Source organism: Trachinotus anak, unplaced genomic scaffold (genome assembly GCF_046630095.1).
Source record: "Trachinotus anak isolate AG129_WGS33_773 ecotype Australia unplaced genomic scaffold, CSIRO_AGI_Tana_v1 ptg000034l, whole genome shotgun sequence".
Lineage (NCBI taxonomy): Eukaryota > Metazoa > Chordata > Actinopteri > Carangiformes > Carangidae > Trachinotus > Trachinotus anak.
The window spans coordinates 6,238,918-6,258,839 of NW_027273885.1; the positions used below are offsets into that span (position 1 = coordinate 6,238,918).

Consider the following 19,922-nt stretch of genomic DNA (forward strand, 5'->3'; position numbering starts at 1 on the left):
CCCTGTTATACCTACTGCTTTAATTCGCCTTGGTATATGTTAGGCTACTTCAGCTTTTTTCAGTTTGAGTCCAAAGTTAAAACACGTACTACGTTAGACTGCATATTGTCTAAAGCAAACTTACAATAAAATACATAATATGTTAATAAGAGTTCAAATAAAATATTTGAAACAAAGTAACGGCAGCGTCACTTAACCACAGGGGTCTTTTTTCATTGATCTGAAACTTTCATAATGACAATATTCATACTAGATTTAAAATAGACTATTTCTAACCCTATTGATAATATTAACTTTAACTCTGAAAATATCACCGAGTTCTGATCAAAAACATAACTTTTAGAGTTGAATTGACAAGTTGGAGGAACTAAAATGACATCATAGAGAAAAGGAAAAAAAATGTGTTTTTTTTCCAGCGGTGGGGGAGTAGTCTATTTGGGAGGTGGCCATGTGCATGTACAGTACATAAATGTATTTGTAAAAGCGAGAGAGAGAGAGAGAGAGAGAGAGCGCAGGGATAGATGGAGCGGCAGAGATGTGTTCAGGGATGGTTTATATAGCAGTGGGTGTGCGCACACGTCGTCGTCAGTCCATTCCCACTGTGGCGCTCCGAGCAGCTCAAGTTGAAGGTTACCGCTCTTCTTCTCCACGACACCTGAGGGAAAGCCAAGCCGCCTTGTGAAAGACAAACGATGAGTTATTTAAACGCGTGAACTCCAGTCGTGTCGTTTCCCACTCGGTTCCACCTGCAGAAGCTTCGATATTACTCAACAGACACGTTGTGCAGCGAAGGCAGTGCGCGGCGCACAGGGGCAGATCATGCACTGTCAGGCCGAGCTGAGGCTCTCCTCCCCCGGGCAGCTGAAGGCTGCCAGGCGGCGCTACAAGACTTTCATGATTGACGAGATTCTCTCCAAGGAGACTTGTGATTATTTTGAGAAACTTTCTCTCTACTCGGTGTGCCCTTCACTCATCGTTCGGCCGAAGCCTCTTCATTCATGTTCGGGTAAGGAGACTTTTCTTTTTTAAAACTAATTAAGAAAGACAGAAATTAAAACTAGGAAAAAAATTAGAGGCGATTATGAGCACTTAGAGATTTCTAATGAAGAGGTAATTTTACACACGAAAGTTTGGCACTTTTTACGCATTAGGTGAGTTTCATTTCGATGTATTTTATTGTTTTAATTTGAAATGTGAACTTGAAGTGTGAAAACATTTCCATCTTATATCAATGAAATGTACATTGGACGTTAGCACTGGAGTGCGTGTTACGTTATGCTGGTGTAAAGTTTGTGTGGTGCCATAAAGTGCCATAGAAATCCTGTTTCAGCGCTTACCACTATGCAAATGAAGATATTGGTATTGATATTGATATTGGTATTGATAAAATATCGTCTGCTTAATTTATCTGTGGGTTTGAGTCATTATTTAATAACTTTTTTCAAGGGAATAATTTAAAATGAATCACAATTAATTTGTGCTTCCTCCTAATTTATACTGCCCCAGCGACTTCACCTTCCTCACTCTGGACTTTATAAATCACAAAGCCAAAGAGTTTCCTGTTGAAAATCAGTCAGTGAACTTTAGTGATGCTTAAGGGCTTTTGTTGGGTGCAAGATGATAAATGACTTAACTGATAAGTTGGAGTACGTACGCATAAAAGTCAATAAAGAGGCAGTAGGGCAGATAGTAAAGACAGAGTCAAATCTCACTCTCCATGTTTCTGGTCATTAAGCAGTAACCTTTAGTCGATTTGATATCATTTGCTTTGATTAATATGGTTGTTCTGCTAAATCAAACACCTTGTCTAATGGGTTTTGCTGCTGCTGGACATTTTCAGATGAAAAGATTGTGTCTTGTTATTGTGCCAATGTCACAGAAAAATATGTCACCCAGAACAGTGAACAAGAAACTTCGATTTAACCATGAAGGCAGTAGTGACATAGTACAAAAACACTGATAAAAGATTAATAACACACACATTGGTGTATCGTGATTGATGCTGGAGGAAATAGGACAGAAACTTAAAAACTACTTGAATCAATTGCTTATTGCCTGCTGATGTTAATTGTTTTTGTCTCAAAACTTTTCAGGAAGATGGTTGTAATGATCTATATCGTTAGACAGACAGATAGATAGATAGATAGATAGATAGATAGATAGATAGATAGATTTTGGATGTGTCTTGTACTTTTATTACCAAAATAGTATGGCCAATCTCAGTTGGCACTGCACATGTTATCTTGTCAAAACAAAACCCCTTGACTCACTCTTAATTGTAATTCCAGATGAATCCAAACAACTCAAAGGCTACTGCACACTCTAGTAACCATTAGGATAATTGCTCTAAAGTCTGAAATAATAGCCACTGCAATTTGATGATGACAGCGGTGGGTGGATAAAAATAGGCGACGCAATTCCCTCATCCCCCTGATATGGATCGGCGTATGCTAGAGGGCACTATGACTGGGCTTTTGGCACCCCTCTGTTCGGATGGATAGAGTAACCCGCCCTGCATATCAGAACACTGTACCCAAAACTTATTTGTAGCAGTGGGGGTGTGAGACACAGTATATTCCCCTACATCAATGGCTTTTAGTGCTTGATATAGAAGCTGGTAGGCTTACAGGTCCTGGGCCAAAGAGAGGCGTCTGGCCCCTGCATGGTCCCTTAACAATGAAAGTTGACTTAGTTGTCAATCTGCAAAAGAAGGGATGCTATAACCTCGTGCTACCAGCGGAGGCCGCTAAAAGACAGCAATGGCAATTATGTTGTCTGAAGCGGTTGATAACAACTTAATTGTTGGTTGTGTTTTGTTTATATGCCACTCAAACATAGTAGCTTAATGTTCTTCATCCATTTTCCCTGTCAGATTTCTTTTAATGTCTCCCAGCCCCTCAGTCCAATTTTATTTTGTGTGTTGAAATACAGACCTTAATTTTGTACATGAAAAGTGACTAATAACTTGTAGAGTTGCTTCCTTGTCAGTTACAGCAGGATCAGAGACAATGAGCTCAAACTTGCGTTGAACAGTGAAGGACGTAATGGCAGGTTACAATATTTCATTTGGAGTCCCGTCTCTCAGCAGGACGCAGGGCAGGGCTTTTAGTGGTGTTGTCTCGAAGGGGTAGAGAGATTAAGATCAACTGAGGTATAATCTCACTTGACAGCATGATGAAAATAAAAACAAAAAAAAGTAGGCGTGTGTGCAGCCCGAGGGCCGCTGCCTACTGGTTTGGTACTGGCTGGGGGCTTTTAGAAGAAATCCAAGTGAGCAAACAGGGTTTTCATCGGCATCTTAAAACCTAATCTGCTGCAGACAATAAAGTCTCCCATTAAGCATAAAGCTGTCTTGAAAAAGGTTGATTACACTCGTGTCAACACACACAGACAAGTGAGCACACACACAGAATCTGCACACATCTTCCATCTGCAGTTAAGGATAATGCTTGGCATCCTGTCATCTCCCATCATTTCCACATAACCACTACCATCAGATTTTTTCTGTTGTGACAAAGGATCAGCAATAAATCAGTTCTAAAAGCAGTTCACGCTACAGGCTGATTTCAGCTGCCACAGGACGACCCGTGTGGATCAGGTTGCACATTAAATGGTTAACGCTTATGTTTGATGTAATACCTTTTGCTAGAAGCACAGCCTCAGCCAGAGAAGTTTGTCAGTGTTCCTGGGAACCTACTGACAACTATTGTCAACAAAATGCTCTTGAATAAGAATTGTTTCTTATCTGTTATGTCCTGAAGGGGAATGCTTCTAATTAAAGCAATGAGTTAGCACAGATAAAGAAGCTGCGTGGCTTGTTCCCCTCCTACCATGACCTTGTTTTATTTGCTCTCAAAGAGTAAGGCCAAAAAAAAAAAAAAACAAAAAAACATTTATCAGCCTCCTATCAAAATAGAATGAGTGCAGATGTTATGATTGGGTGCAGAAAATGCTGTATACCTTCCAAAGGTTGCTACACTAATGTTCTCTGTCATGCAGGTGTAAAAATGAAACCTCTTTCTCCAAATAATGAGTCATTTCAAATCTTAAAAATGTGGTGTGTTTAAAAAAAATCATCCATAATGACGACGTGATCAATGGGGCAGATTGATGGAACTGAAAGGAATGCGTAACAAAGAGCTCCTCTTGATCTATTCTTAGCAGGTATGTCTTCTGTAATGGTTACCAGAGGCACTTGTGCCAGTCCCTACATTCCAACTGTGATTATCAAGAGTATCAGTGTGCTTTTGCATGGGCCTGAGTTGTGCTCTTGCAGTTACTCAAACAGTTTATTTGTAGACTACTGACAGGACACTGGTACTTGTCAACAACATGTCAGAGACACGGCTTCGCTGTCAGTGGAAAGTCACGACGAGGGCTGACATTTCCCTCTTTGCTCTCTCTCTTTTTCTTTCTCTCACTCGAACTCCGTCTGAAGGACTGTCCGGAGACAACCTTAAGCTCTTTGTTGACAAGAGATTTCCTGACCGTCCTGAAGACAAGCTGAGATTTTTTCTTTTTTCTCATTCAGAATAAGATGAGTGATACTTTCGGATCATCCCATGAATCGAAATTCCATAAATATTCATGTGAAATCCCTCCTCTAAAGGAGCACAGACATTAAAGCAGATGATTCATTGATATCAGAAAAGCTAACATTGATATGGTTCAGATTTTACGGAGAGAAAAACTGAGAGCAATATTAATGGAAAGGTACGAAAGAGCACACAAGCAGAGAAAAGAGGTCTTCTTGTCTAGACCTGTTGCAACAGCAGCAATCTAATGCTGGAGGATTACTGATGACCTCAGCGCCTTACTATGATGTCATGATGAGCCCAAGGCAGTGTCTGGTGTGTGTGTGTGTGTGTCTGTCTGTATGTATGTATGTGTAGAGCAACTGCTTACTTGTATGTGCACTTGCATGCAGCACTTAAACTCCTCATGCTTGACTTACATTGAACAGTGGATTTTATTGTGTATTTGTGCGCAGTTTATATATATGTGATCCTGGGCAGTAAGGTTTAGAAAAGTAGACGTGCTCCACCTCTTTTTTGAATGTTTTCCTTCTTCACTTCAGTTCATTGGTGCTAAAATCCACATTTTCTCAGTGGCCTTAAGGAAAGAACTGTTACAACAGAAAGCTGCTGGGGAATAGCAATAAAAAAAAAATCAATGTCAGGGTCTGACTTTGTCTCCTGTGGGTATCGGTAGATATGTGTTTCTGTGTATGTTTGTGGCCATGCATACATGTCTGTTATGGCCAGAGAGGAAAGACCTCCCCCACAGACAGCTTAGAACACACAGGTGTGTGACAACCTGCTATTTTCTCTGCTCCATTGCAGCCTTTTATCTCCCTCTATATCTTCTCCTACAACACCCCCCCCTGTTCCCTCTGCTGCTCCTTATCAGCCCTTGCATTACAGACTGTGCTGTGCTCTGTTTGCTTGTAAATTTTGGTTTAGGGATTGGTTTTATATTTCAAGCTGTAAGGATTTTTCTGGCAGGTATTTTATTCACTTGGTTGACCCACCGCATCCTCTTGGCCAACCTTCTGGTCTCCCTCCCTCCCGCCTCGGCTCCAGACAAGTGTTACTTTTTATTGATTCTGGCGTCTTGCTGCCTCTGTCTGCACTGATAAAGAGCAAAAATGTGTGTGTGTGTGTGTGTGTGTGTGTGTCTGTGTTTGTATACGACTGCACACACGTGCAAGAGCGAAAGAGAATGTAAGAGAGAAAAAAAAGTTTATTACTTCAACAGTCTTTGATTTAGTTTTTTGGATTTTATTACAGCTCAGCCTGTGTCTGAATGTGTTTGTGTGTGTGTGTGTGTGTGTGTGTGTGTGTGTGTGCTTGTACATCATGCTGTCAGGCTCAGTGTGTGCTTGTGGTTCCGTGTTGGGAAGCCGGTTAGCGTTTAACAACCTCTGAAAAATAATCATTCATTTGAAGAGTTCAGAGGAGCGGTGTAAAACACAGTCTGCGTCATCCAGATCGCAGCCCTCTACATGGAAGAGGTCAAAAGCATAACACTTTTCACAGCAAACACAGTGCAATTAAAAATAAACCTGTCTAAGCAATTACAGGCGGTCGACAATGGTACAACCAAGGTGACTGAGGAGACGGTGATTCAGGAGGATATCTAATCTTTCTCCTTCTTCTTCTTCTTTTTTTTTCTAGCACTGTGTTTTAATGCATTTCTCTCTGTTTCTGTCATCTGACGCACTGTCTCTGCTCCTCCAGGCTCCTCGTCACTACGTGCCTACCCGCTCCTCTCAGTGATCACGCGGCAGCCTCCCAACTTGACCCCCCACCTCCCTCAGCCGTCGTCCCCGGGCGGGGTCCCCTCGCACCTGTCCTTGCTCTCCCCGCAGCATCCACGGGGCTCTGAGCCCTCGCCCAGCCAGACGCCCCTCAGCATCAGCAGCGAGTCGGACACGGAGCGCTGCACGCCCCGTCTGAAGAAGCCACGTCGCAGCCGCACCATCTTCACCGAGCTGCAGCTGATGGGCCTGGAGAAGAAGTTCCAGAAGCAGAAGTACCTGTCCACACCTGACAGGTCAGTGTAGCTCAGTCGCTCACATCTGATTGGATAGATTCAGTTAGACTGAGCAGATTGGATTAGGTAGATTAGGGTTGCACATACAGTCAAATACACCTAAATCACCAAAACACACACACACACACACACACACACTGACAGCTGGAAAAACACACTGCACAAAAGCATACAAATAGAAAATGGTAAGTCATGACTGTGCTCACCTCATAGCCACCTGGAGGATTTTGTGACTAATTTACACTAAAGAAAGCAAACCACTGATGCGTTAAAGCTAACTTACATCACAGTTATTAAATTTCAAGCTGAAAGCTACCAGCGCCACTCAACTGTGACATTTTGATAATCTGCATACCTGGCATAGAGTGAGTTTCGAAAGTACAGTGCAAGCACTCCCACGCATTCACAAAGCCACAAGTGCAATTATCAAGAGGTGGCTAACGTAACATCATAATTTTTCATTTATCCCTTGGGGAATGTCTCTGTAATGTGAATTTGTCTAAGCCAGGGCATTACCTCAGGGCATTCTAGTTGAGACAGGAGTAAAGTTTTAACCCTGAGCTCTCGACCTGCGAAAAGGCCAAACAAAGGAACACTGCCTTATTCAACAAAACAGGGACGGTGTCCAACACTAGCAAACAGGAATGTATTACATTGATTTACTGCCAATCATTTCACACATGTGCAGATGTATATAAAGCACATTTAGCCTTCTACAATAAGATGAAGTAATCTACATGTTAATATCTTGGTTCTTGAGTTCCATTCTGTGGGTCATTTTTGGGACCTGACATGAGGTTAGACCATATTTTCCAGTTTTATTGTACGCCTCACTTTTATATTTGGCCTGTAGGCTACTTTTCCATTATAACCCAGAACAGTATTGAACCATAAATGTTGTAAAAAGCTTCACTTCACATGCGCAGTAGGAATTTCAAACTGCTTGTGAACCTTTGCATCAGGTAGAGACCGGTTGTATTTGCACACTCCACCCATGCTACTCATCTATGCTTCCTCATATGCAGAGTAAATCAGTGGTGATTAAAAACATAAATAACTGGCTCCATGTACAATATGTTCATGCACTTAGACGTGCAAATAGCTACACTTTGCAAGCCAGCTTCTCAAACATTGTATGCTCTTTGCAATGTATGTGCTTACCACATCTAATCTGAGAAGACATTTGCATATTTGGAAGAAACCAGATTTATTTGTCATTCCATTTACATCCCGTCTGTAGGGAAAACTCCCACGATGCATTATTGAATATGGCTTGGTTTGCTTGAAGCTGTTGGAGAGGCGCCATGCCTCATCTTAAAGCAGAAGCCCCGAGGCAGAGCACAACTCAGTGATCAAAACCAACCACCCGTGCAGATGGCTGTGCCAGAATACTGCGTCCTGTCAAAATATCTGATTCTGACACTGTGTAGAAAATTAATTAAATACCCAGCTCGTGGAAAAACATCAACAGAGAAAATCCCCTTTTAAAACCCCACATCAAAGGTGTGGCGTGCTCCCCACTTTGGTTTGTTATGATGACAAAGATAACTTCTCTTTACTCTTCCTTTTCTTGGCATGAAAACGCTGCGGTTTCGAATTAGGACTGAAAGTGTGTGTGTGTGGGGTGCAGGAGGAACCAAAACCAAAATTATCCCCGATAAAGACTTTTAACTGTTTATATCGTAGGCCAATAATGATTTTATACCACTTCCAATTATGCTTCGTCATCATTATTGTCATCTTTATCGTTATTAAAAGGTATTCAGATACACCCAAGATTCTCACCTTATGAAAGGTGTGAGAATGGAACAAAATGGCGGTCTCGCAGTAGCCTAGAGGGAGTAACTTAAATGCTGTTTCTATTAATATACGTGTGGTTTCTCTCTATTGAGAACTAATAACCATAAATAAGTGGGGTGTTTCTTTTCTTTTACAATTACTTTTCCTTGCCTCTGGTCGTTGCCCTGCTGTAGACTGGGGCATGGTTGATGGTGAAGTTTGATAGACAGTTTGATTGCCTGCATGTCTGGGTATTTCTTTTTTTACACACACAAAAACACACATACACACAGAGATACACACACACACACACACACACACTCACACACACGGCTCTTTCTGTAAGGTGTAAGGTTATGTAGACGATCCCATGAATCTCAGGGATTTGTTGTTGCTCTGCTTTTTCGATTCAGATCCCTCCTTTTCTCTGTCTCGGCTTCCACTTTCACCGTCAAATCAAACACAGTTCCTTTTCACCGGGGTCTGGTGGGGATGAGAAACCCTTCATCTGACTGTTAAAGACATTGAGAAGAGCAGGGAAGAGGAAATCCTGGTAGCTGCTCCTTTCCTTTACAAATGGAAGCCTTACTTGCTTTATCTGTCCCCTCCTGAGATATCACATTTCGCACCAACCAATAGCCCTATTAGTCATGGATCAACACATGTGGTGGATGCATTCAGAATTTTCTCCAAGAGCCCCAGTCATGCAGCTACAAGTGCTGTGATTGGATTACTGACCTCGGTGCAGACGTTTCAAACACTGTTTCTTTAGCTGCAGGTGCACAGTGTCAGACTCGACCTACTAGCAAATCGACTTTGATGTGAGATTCAAAGACAGAGTTAAGGGCCTAAGAGAAGTTTGTATGATCTGTGCTGAAGTTTGCAAGGCTGGCAACATCTGCTTGCAACATCTTGGCAACACTGCACTGCTAGTGTGAATGTGAATAATATTGTGTATAGCCTGGCCGGCAGGAAGTGTATGAAACGTGTATGAGATGTCCATCTAATGTGCAGCTTGTTTTGTCTGTGTGATTCTGCAGGTTAGACCTGGCCCAGTCACTAGGTCTCACCCAGCTTCAGGTGAAGACATGGTACCAAAACAGGCGTATGAAGTGGAAGAAATTGGTAAGTGAGAGCCCCACACTGGAGCCTTTTTTTTAACAATTCTTATCCTGACCCTCTTACTTTTTGCTGCGAGGTTTACACGTACAAGTCAGATTCACCAAACCCTCTTAATTGCTCAAATTGCTCAGTTCACCTCAATCGCTTTGCATAATCAGTGCCCCCTGAAATTGCCACATAAGGCTGCCTCTTCTGCTGTTTTTATGGGCAGATTTCACTCCCTAAAATATTAACTTCAGAATGAAAATAAGAATTTCACCTCACAGAGCCACAGGTCCTGCTTTCAGAAATCAGCAGACAGAAAGATAAGATGTTCAGCAGAGTGGTGTGAGAGGAAAGTATTAATAGCACAGTTGGCAACCACATGTCATCAGCGTAGCAGTGCACTGTGCCAGAAATATGGTTTTACATTAAGTTAGATGTTAAACAAGATCTTCATAAAGCAAAGCAGTCCATGAGAGGCGGGCAAGGGTCATGACAGTAATGGAGATATTAGACATGAGAAAAAAATAAATAAATAAAAAAGCTTGAACAGGGAACAGCGTAAAATAAAGACCCTGACTCCTACAACAGATCTGGGCCACTCGCAAAAATCATCAGAGAAAATGTTACATACCAGTAAAAAGTGATGAATACGTCAAAGTCTTTTAAATCACTTTTATGTGCCACTTAAGGATTTATCTGTTTGTGGGAGTATGAAAAATCCCGTGAGCTGTCATATTCTTTATTTTCCTATTTTCTTTTTAAATAAAATTTTTTTTTCTTCTAAAAGTATGGGTTTGATTTTACTGCTAAACAACTGTTGCATGTAGTATTGGTTTGCTCTATAACTGTGAGAGAAACAGATGGAAGGTCGCAAAAGGGTGAGGGAAGACAAAGTGTGGTGTGAGAGGTGCGGCCGATGATGACGGCAGTGAGAGCAAACACTTTTGTGGAAGGGTCAACAGCTCAGAGAACAAAAAGAGCCGAAATCGTTAAAGATAAATGAGTGCACATGGGTCAGCCTGTAGCAATATGTCTTTTCTTAATTACCATAATAGCAAGCATTGCCTTGACTGCTGCTGCCATTTATTACCAAAGGAGTCCACTGAGATTGTCTACGTGTTGTCCTAGGTGCTGAAAGGAGGTCACGAGGCCCCGACTAAACCCAAGGGTAGACCCAAGAAGAACTCCATCCCCACCACAGAGGAAATTGAGGCCGAAGAGCTGAGGATGAAGATAGAGGAGGAGGAGAGGATGAGGAGGGCGGCCGAGGAAGCAGCTCTAGCTCACGGAGGAGAGGCGTCTCAGCTGGAGCCTCAAGATCTCAGTTCAGAAACTCAGAATCCTGCCAGAGTGATGGAGGAATCTGAGCGAGAGCTGCCGCTCCTGATGCAGTCAGAGACTCAAGCAGACAGCTAAGTGAGAGCAAAGCAGCCAAAGACTAATGACAACCTGAAAACAAATAGTGCCTCAGGATCACTGTAAAAAAACAAAACAACCTGTGTGGTGTTTAGAGCTATTTGCTTTAGGGATTTGACTGGAAACATTTCGGTGGTATCCAATCTTTACCCGATGTAGCCTTTTATTTTGTATGTACTGAAAAAATGTACCATACAAAGAGCTAACATGCATCAACACTGATTGCACTGGTAAAGCTTTGGCCTTTGGTCCACAGTATAAGGAGTGTTAATGTGTCAGATCCAAACCGGTCAGTCAAGCCTTAATCACAACACAGTGACATGTGTCACAGCACCTATTCATTGTGCTTTTCAACCGTGAAAGATCACACACACACACACACACACACACACACACCACTGATCTTCAAAGCTGCCTCACATGCATGTGCCAAAATATCAAACCTTGCCTTACTGTAGTGTCTCTATGTATTTATGTATCATAAGTCACTCCTCACTGCCAGAAACTATAATATTAAATGGTCACAGTGCCTTGTCAGTCTCAGAGGAAAGCTTTTCAAGTGTTGATAAAAATAACTATCAAATGCAAGTATATTTTTTACAGTGATATTTGATTACAAGTGCTGTTTTTGGAGACAGAGTTGTAAAGTTTAGATTTTACAGCACAAATATGTTCATTATTTGCTCAGTAATGCTTGCTTTTTTTTTCCCAACCTGAAAATCAATATTTCTGCGAAGCCATACACTGTATCATATTGTAGCAATATGTATAAAGTATAAGATATATGATCTTTTGGATATATATGTAAAACAGTATTTTTAACTGCTGTTTTAAATTGGATTAAAATAGTTTGTATGTTTAATGTAACAGCCGTCCCTTATCTTTTTTTCCTTCTTTCTTCTGTTGGGGTCAGGACTTCACTAAGACTCTTAAACTGTCACAGATTCTCAGAAGGAATATATCACAGCCTGTGCCAGAGTCGCTGAACATTTTAGATCTCAGATGTTTCCAGCTCGCAGGCTTTACATGAGTATCCCAATCAGTGTGTTAGACCTGCATTAACATAACACTCTCTTCAACTGCCTGGTACTGACTTCTCTATATACTTCAAACTCTACTTTCTTGCAAAGATTTGTAATTTTAAAGAGTTTCACTTTTTGAATTATACAGATTTATTTTTATTTGTTATTGTTCCATATGAAAAGTGCAGTATTTTTCCGATGTAAATAATGCTTGTTTGGTAAGCTTGTTTGCTTGTTTTTTTTTTGTTTTTTTTTAGGTTTGTGTAAAATCATTTCTACCATATACAAATGCGTGTTTATGTATTTAAATACACTTAATAAAACATCTATCATTTAAGTTGTGCTTGGTGTTATTAAGGCGCAATTGCTTTGAATTTTGGTTGATAAAATCCAGTTTTTACTGTTTTTCCTTTATTCCTGGATTAAACCTTGAGCTTCATAGCTCAAATGCATCACCCCGCTGCTGGTTTTGCATGATTTGCATATGTAACCAGAAGCTCAACAAACTATTGTTGGCTGTTTATTTTGGTGTGTCTCTAATGAAAACAGTTCAACGACAAATTAAAGTTGCCTACAGGATCGAATAATCGAAAATTCATGGATGAACTGTCACGTCATGGTGTGTGTAAATCAAACAGTTACAGTAGCTCTGGCAGGCTGAAGTTCATGCAGACCCATTACTGAGGAAGCTCCTGAAGATGTATTAGTCGCGGTTAAAGTTCATCATAAATCACATTCAAGAGAACAAAGCATTTAAGCGCCCCATGTTGTGACATTTATTATCTTTATCTGTATGGCAAACAAGAGGGCCTGCAGTGCACCTCAGGGCTCCTCCGTGACCCTGGGCAAGTGAGGAGCGGTCTAAAGGGTATTTTTAGTGCCTGATACTGGACATGGATGATTTCTAAAGCAAACAGTGGAAGTTAGCATTGAGTGAAGTGTACTGTGCTTTAACGCCTTGTGTAAACACTCCTAGTATGCTACATATGTGTGTGCATTCAACAGCAGGAGCCCCAGCACTTATTGCAAGTATGATTAAGCATTTTACTATTTCAGTCTCAATGAATAAGCGTGTTTTATTACTGAAGATAGTCAAAGTCAAAATCCAAAATTAATATCTGATCATTTTCATTTTCTCTGGTCCTGTTTCAGCCAAACTATCAGCATAATTACATTATCAGCATGATTAGTGAATGTGATTAATGTGAACATGAACACGTATGAGCAGGAGTTAGTTATGATTTACTTCTCAGGAACAAAAGACAGTGATCATAATATTACAAACAAAGTGTTTGACAGAATGAAAATGAAAAAAGAACAAAATAACAGAAAATATTTTACAGACAGTTTTTTAAATGACCTCAATTAAAGAGCTTGACATCAATATTGTAGGAGTATTTGCTTATCAGTCTGCCAGTGAAACAGTATTCCCACTAACAATTTCATGCTTTCAGTATTGTCATATTAGTCATTGCTTGAACTTTCCTGTGCAGTTACCTCCAACTGCCTGCTAAAGGGACAAGGAACACAACTTTTTCTGACTGTTAGTTATACCTGGTAGCTATTTGTTTGGAACGTACTAAACCTTCATTTGTTTTATTTGATTATTGAGACTTGGCTGAGGCTTATATAGACTGAGCGGCCTCACCTCAGCTTCGCCACCTGGTTGAATTAAGACTAGAATAACAAAAGCCTTTGAAGCAGGTACAGCAGCATATCAGCATGAATTGCAGGGAATGAGTGCAAACATTTCCCTATTAAATATCCCTGATACAGTGAACAGAGAGGCTCAGGCTGGCAGGCAGGGAGGCAAGTCTGAGAAGCACCGCACTTTACAAGTCTCCACAGGCTGCTGAGCTCCAAGCTAATTGTTGTGTGGCAAGGTAAGGACGACTTCCAGAAACAGCCCTGCGGTGAGACACTGGCGGCCTAATTGGAGAACCTGTTATTTTCTCACAGGTCCAAGTTCAGCTGTAGGTCAGAGGAGTGGAGTGGTGTCAAGCCTAGCCAGCCCCTTTTACCCCCCCACCCCCACCCACTAAGACATCCATCGCGCACCTTCACCTGTCAGCTTAGCGTACGCTCAGGTAATTAGCAGGGGCTGATGTGAGAGGGGGGGTGGGTGACTCTCATGGTGTTTCACCCTCATTTGTGTTATGACAGAGGAAGTTATCTCTAAACGCTGAGTGCAGGAACAACAGCAGGGCTTACCTAAGTCAATAAAGGCGGATGCTTTCTGTGACATGCACAATGCTCTCCATTGTCCTCCATGGCAGTAGAAGAGAGGCAGTCATCATCGGCGATGGCATGAGGATCACCTCCTCTCCGAGGTGCATGTGTAAGACATGTGGCTGACTGTAGCTGCTGCCGTGATTCAGCAAGCTGCATGTGGCTCCGATTTGTACTTATGAATCTCAAATATGGAAACAAGACAAATCATCACAAAAGTAGTGTTGTTTACAGAGTGGACACAAACAGCTCATGAATGGAAAGTGTTCAGTACCTCAGCGAAAAATGAAAAAATAAAAACATTGCCTTAAGACACTTGAGTAAATGCATTAACTCTTGCACAAACTCTTTTGTGGTGAATGTAGATGACTTACAGCACAATCAGCAGCTGGTATCCAACACATGAATTGATTTGATGATGTAGAACCTGTTACAGCAGAATAAAGATATTAAAAGTGGTCAGGACTATGTTAGTTCAAGCTAGCGGCCTGTTTTGTCTGTGAAGCCTACAATTCTAAGCAGAGCTTGATCAAACACTATTAGTTTCACCCTGATACCAGTGAGATGATGAAATATGATAGTTTGGTTGAAATGACAGGCATAGAGCCTTATCAGACACCAACACACTGCACAACAGTCACTAGAATACTGTGACATAGGATTTTACAACTCTGGAGGGGTGTCACTGTGTCATTCAGCTCACTAACTTAGATGTCCCGTTCAAATAAATGAGGGGGCAACAGGGCTGTTGTCTGCCTGACCTCTGCCTTAGACCTACCTACATCTTCATGTACTGAGCTGATTCCACTCATATCCCTGACAGTCCTGCTGCAGTTCATTCAGTGAAGAGCATACTGCAAACTGAAAGTTTGCTTTATCATTTCAGTGCTTTAAACTTTGAGTTTGTGTGAAAACTACATTAAAGTACAGTCGATTTGATGAGAAAATAAATAATAACAATTCCCTCCATTTTTACCCCACATCAGGCCTATTGACCACTAGAGGTCACTACCAGAGATAAAGAGACTATCATTCCATTGATTTCCTTACACCTCAGATGTATGGAGGTCAATGATCCTTTTCAGTCTTGTTTACATACTTTTCACAGTCACTATCAAAGAGTTTAGTGTAACAACCCCCCCACTACAAAAGAAAAAAAAAAAAAAAAAAAGAAGAAGAAACACAGAACTCCCAAAGCATTGCTTTCAATTAAACGATTTATTTTATATGTCAGAGGAAGGGCAGTTTTGATCATGACTGAATGTTTTTTTTTTTTATAAAAAGCATCTGCAACATAAATTTACAACTGGGAACGAAAGAAAAGAAGCATTCATGTTCTGCCAGGACCTTATGAATCAGGTTTTCTTTGAATCACTTCCGTCATTTACGCAATCATCCCTTAACACAGATGCTTTAGCTCTAAGTGCCCAAATCATTTCTCAGTGCATCCCCTGTTGATGTACTGTGGGATGTTTCAGTCTAATTTATTTAGTGTGTTAATTACAGTGCTGCCCGCCTCCCTGTCTTCTCTCGATAGCTCATACTCTGGTCAGCATGTCTGGGAGACGACGACGCTGCCTCCCACCTCAAGGCTCTCAAGCTCATAAATCAACCAGTAAGCATGTGTGTATGTATATGTGTATGTGTGTGTGTGTGTGTGTGTGTGTGTGTGTGTGCATGATTTTGCTGCAGGCATATTGAAGGTCTTGTTATGGAAGTCATGATCACTGGCTCAGGGGTGTATATCCGCCTGCTGAGGAGATGGGCGGTAATAGACCTGTCAGTTATGTTTTACCCAGGAGCTACTGTGTGCTGCTATGTCCAAATCACTGCCAACTCCCCCCAAAACCCCCAGACCTCCATGAAGATCTCTGTCACTAATGACTTCACCCCCACACTGGTAGCAGCCCGGAAATATATGGATTTTAAGAACCATCATGCTTCAGCTCCATAATTACAGATCATGCATATTTCACATTTTGCTGATTATTTTCAATCACATCTCACATAGTTATATTGAGAAGAGAATCTCTGCTTAAGTTCCTTTTACTTATGATTTGGAGCTTTTAACTAATTGCAAACTTGGTTGAATATTACATTCACATACATTTACACATACATACATACATTTTTGTTAATTGTATTTTCTTATCTTCTTATGTTTTGTCAAAACTAAATCAAAACCTGCCAAAATTAACACTGAGTTTCACCTAAAAATAAGCAACTTTGACGACTGTACTGGGAATTTGTCTCAAAGTTTTGTCATCATCTGGGCACTTATTGTATTTACTCTGTTGTTGTTGGGCAGGGACCCCAAATCTTGTGCACTTGTTTTTCAGTTTAAAAAAACTAGACTATACTTGCGGGTCCAGAAAATATTGAATTCATGACATAATGATATTTAAAAAAAAAAAAAAAAAAAAAAAACAACAAAAGGAAAAAAAAAAACTGCAGCAACTGGATAGAAAAATCCAAAATGAGACAAGGGCCATGTGGGTGGTGGGTACTGTCAGAGTTTCTCACTGTGACCATAACTCACTCTCAGGCACAGCTGACTGCATGGGAGTCATCCATACAAAATCCAGCAAAGCCTGCTGTTCTGTTTCCTTTTTTTCCCCTCTTTGCTGTGACCTGGTCTGGCCTTTGAAAGATGTACTCGCATTTGCCATTTTAGACAGGGAATTTTATGGTGCTGTTTCTTGCTTTGCTTTACGGACACAAATCAAACCTCTCAGAAGAATGGCTTACAGGGGAGAATGTTTACAGCTGGCAGCAAACTGAGTGCTGACAAGACACCGTATATCTCGAAGAGTTTCTTCTCTCAAACTTTCCTGGTGAGGCAAGTCACATGTCGCATGTTGTAACAACCCTACTTTGTAAGTTCATTTAAACTTTTACACGGGAGTTTTCCTTTCTACATAACCAAAAAAAAGGCTGCAGTGTAACTTGAATGAAATATTTTAAATATCATTTCTTAACTTCTCTTTGTCTGCTCTGTCCCATGCCTTCCTTTCACACTGCCCTCCCTCTCTCCTCGAGGCTTTCACTCAGGGTTTTCCCTAATGGTGAAGAGCAGCCCCTAATGCACTTAATTTAGGCTACATGAAAAACTGCGCTCAATAGGCTTGTAATCCACATTTTACACTGGGACTTGAGTTTATAAAGGAAGCCGCTCTAAAAGCCAAGGAAATGTCAAAGGGAGCCGGAGAAAAAGTGCAATAGTGGCGGCTGTGTAATGTGGGATCAAGTGAGTGGCAGGATGACTGAGCAATTACGTATTTGTTGAAAGCCCATTTCATAGGTCTGCGCCCAACTGAAATAAAACGAACTGAACAGTGTGTGTGTGTGTGCGTGTGTGTGTGTGTGTGTGTGTGTGTGTGTGTGCGCGCGCTCACAGTTGGTTTCTTGCTTTCTCCCAGACACTATCTCGGCTCTGTGTTGTTTTTGTCAACTGGTGTTTTCTCTTCCCTCAGAGAGCAAAGCAAACTTCCTCCTTGTCAAAATTTCTTGAAATAAGACATCTTTCTGACACAAATCCACACTAGGACGCTTTCCTGTGCTGACAGAATCGACTTTCCTTTTCTCTGTGGGTGGACACCCTCTCTCTGGAGAGAAACGTGTGTGTGTGTGTGTGTATATATATGAAAGGACTTAATGTCACTTAAATTGTGTTGTGTTGGGCCAGCAGGCAGGTAATGAGCTCAGGTGAGCGAGCTCAAATATTTCCACTTGGGGAAAAAAAAACAAAGGATGGGTACCGGTGATTGGCAAGCTGCGAGGAGCTTCTATTTTCTCAACATGTTTAGCTTCTCCTCTGTCAACTGCTCTGACAGCAGAGCATGTCAGTGATCCCGCGAAGGGGGCTCTGTGCTCCTCTGCCTCGGCTGATGTCAGGGAGCAGCCAGGGGTCAGCCGTCAGCTCAGGAGGTGGAGTTAACAGGGTGCGGGGTGGAGTTGGTGAACCGGCATGCTTTTGCTATCGGTTACCGAACGCCCGAATGTGGTTTTATGAATGAAATGAGCAGAATGTTCTTGTTAAATTCTGTCCTCACTCATTACATTAATTATTAGTTATTTTCAATCAGGATAATCGTGCTGCTGTCACTGGGATCAGAAGTGCTGAAGCAGCTGTGCTCATGGCCAGGGCACATACAGGCTGCTACATGTGAGGCAGATGCATGCATGACTCATCTGGTGGTTACTGAAGGGAAAATATACTCAGTATTACTCATCATTGTCATAAATAACAAGTAAGAATTACAGATCATATAGACAGGTTGACATGATTAGTTTTTGTGGGCAACTTCAGTAAATTAACTCACACTTAGGTGTTTTAATAAATCCCATAATAAGAGTCATCCAAAAGGCTTGTGCAGTGCAGGCACTATGTCTGACAAGAGGCAAGTGGGCAGGAAAGGGCTGAAATAACAATAATAAAGTTATAATAATAATAACGTTCAGGTACAATTTGTTTTACAAGGTGTAGTAGCTGTTGCTTGCAAATTATACTTCGGTAATATGAGAGCGTGCACGTTCATGCTGCGCCTTCAGTCCTTTCCCTGCTGCAGACAAAAACGTCTTTATATGTGACACTCATGTGAGTCAGTTCCTCTTGACTTGCTGTCACGAGGCATCAGAAACCACAGCTCCATGAAGAGCGAGAACTGCCAGCCTGCCAAAGGTCCATCCCTCTCCACCTGTTGTGGCACTGGTTGCTATAAACATTTGAGTAATTTGAATTGAGTATGCCACACTGTAATGTTTCCTTCAAGATTTTATCTGCCTGCGTCTGGCACCGTGCCATGCACTCAGGGTGTAAGCGCAGGCCGAAACACATACACAATTAGTCACTCACACACATGCATTCACGAGTTAGAAAAATATAAGGGGGAAGGTGGAGGAGAGGAAAAATGAAGAGGGGCGTGTAGCGAGGATGGGGAGGTGGTGTCTGCGTCCTTGTCCCTGACAAGGTGAGCTCTCTTTGCCCCGAGGGCTGACTGCACAAACAACATTGCTGGCTGATGAAGCAAAAGGAAAAGGCTCTGAGCCATCACTTAATATAGATAATTTCATAAGCACTTAAAGGTGATGAAACACAAGGGCATGGCAGATGGAAGAGAGATACGTTGGTGTGGTTTATGTCCTAGAACATACGTGTGTGTGTTTGTGTGTGTGTGTGTTACCCTACAAAACTACACACACTTGTCAGCCTGTGCCAAGAGGGGAGGCGAGTGAAAGAAATACATTCATTGACAATGCATAACATCCTCAGACAATAGTACTATTATTAGTTTCTGCTAATTTTGGTTGAATCTCTTGACCTGAACTCTTTTACTCTTGCACTTCTGTTCACTTTATCTTTTATTTCCACTTAATTCAAATTGTGCTTATTTACCTTTAAGTCCCTTGTATGACCTGCCTGTACTGTATTTTTTTAATTACCCTGTGAAGCACTCTGAATCTCCCTGGTGTATGAAGCAACACGTTGCCTCGCCACGTTTTGTTTACAGATTGACTCAGATATATTGTACTGACTTGTGATCGGATCCTCTGTTCATTCAACATTCATTCATTTTTCCCCCCTCTTGCTTAATTCTTTTTGTTCATTCATCTCTTTTTCCTGTAAGTCCACCTAATCCTGAAGACTGAGGCCGATCCCATTATGCACTGGAAACACCCAGGCCATGTAAACTGTCACATAAGACTGGTCTTATAGTGGCTGTTTAGAGCAAGAGGAGCAGATGATTTCTGAAGATGAAGATTCATTTACTCTGTGTTAATCATCTGTCTACATGATTCAGGTTATTCTTGTTG

At 41.4% G+C, this 19,922-nt stretch overlaps 1 protein-coding gene across 1 annotated transcript; it reads left to right on the forward strand.

Moving 5' to 3' along the window:
• The first annotated feature begins 488 nt into the window (after positions 1-488).
• On the forward strand, positions 489-12,216 carry barx2 (BARX homeobox 2). The gene is made up of 4 exons (XM_071471917.1): positions 489-1,006; positions 6,240-6,555; positions 9,375-9,459; positions 10,570-12,216. Exons 1-4 carry the CDS (start codon positions 820-822, stop codon positions 10,855-10,857), a joined length of 876 nt encoding a protein of 291 aa, XP_071328018.1. The 5' UTR covers positions 489-819; the 3' UTR covers positions 10,858-12,216.
• The last annotated feature ends 7,706 nt before the right edge of the window (positions 12,217-19,922 follow it).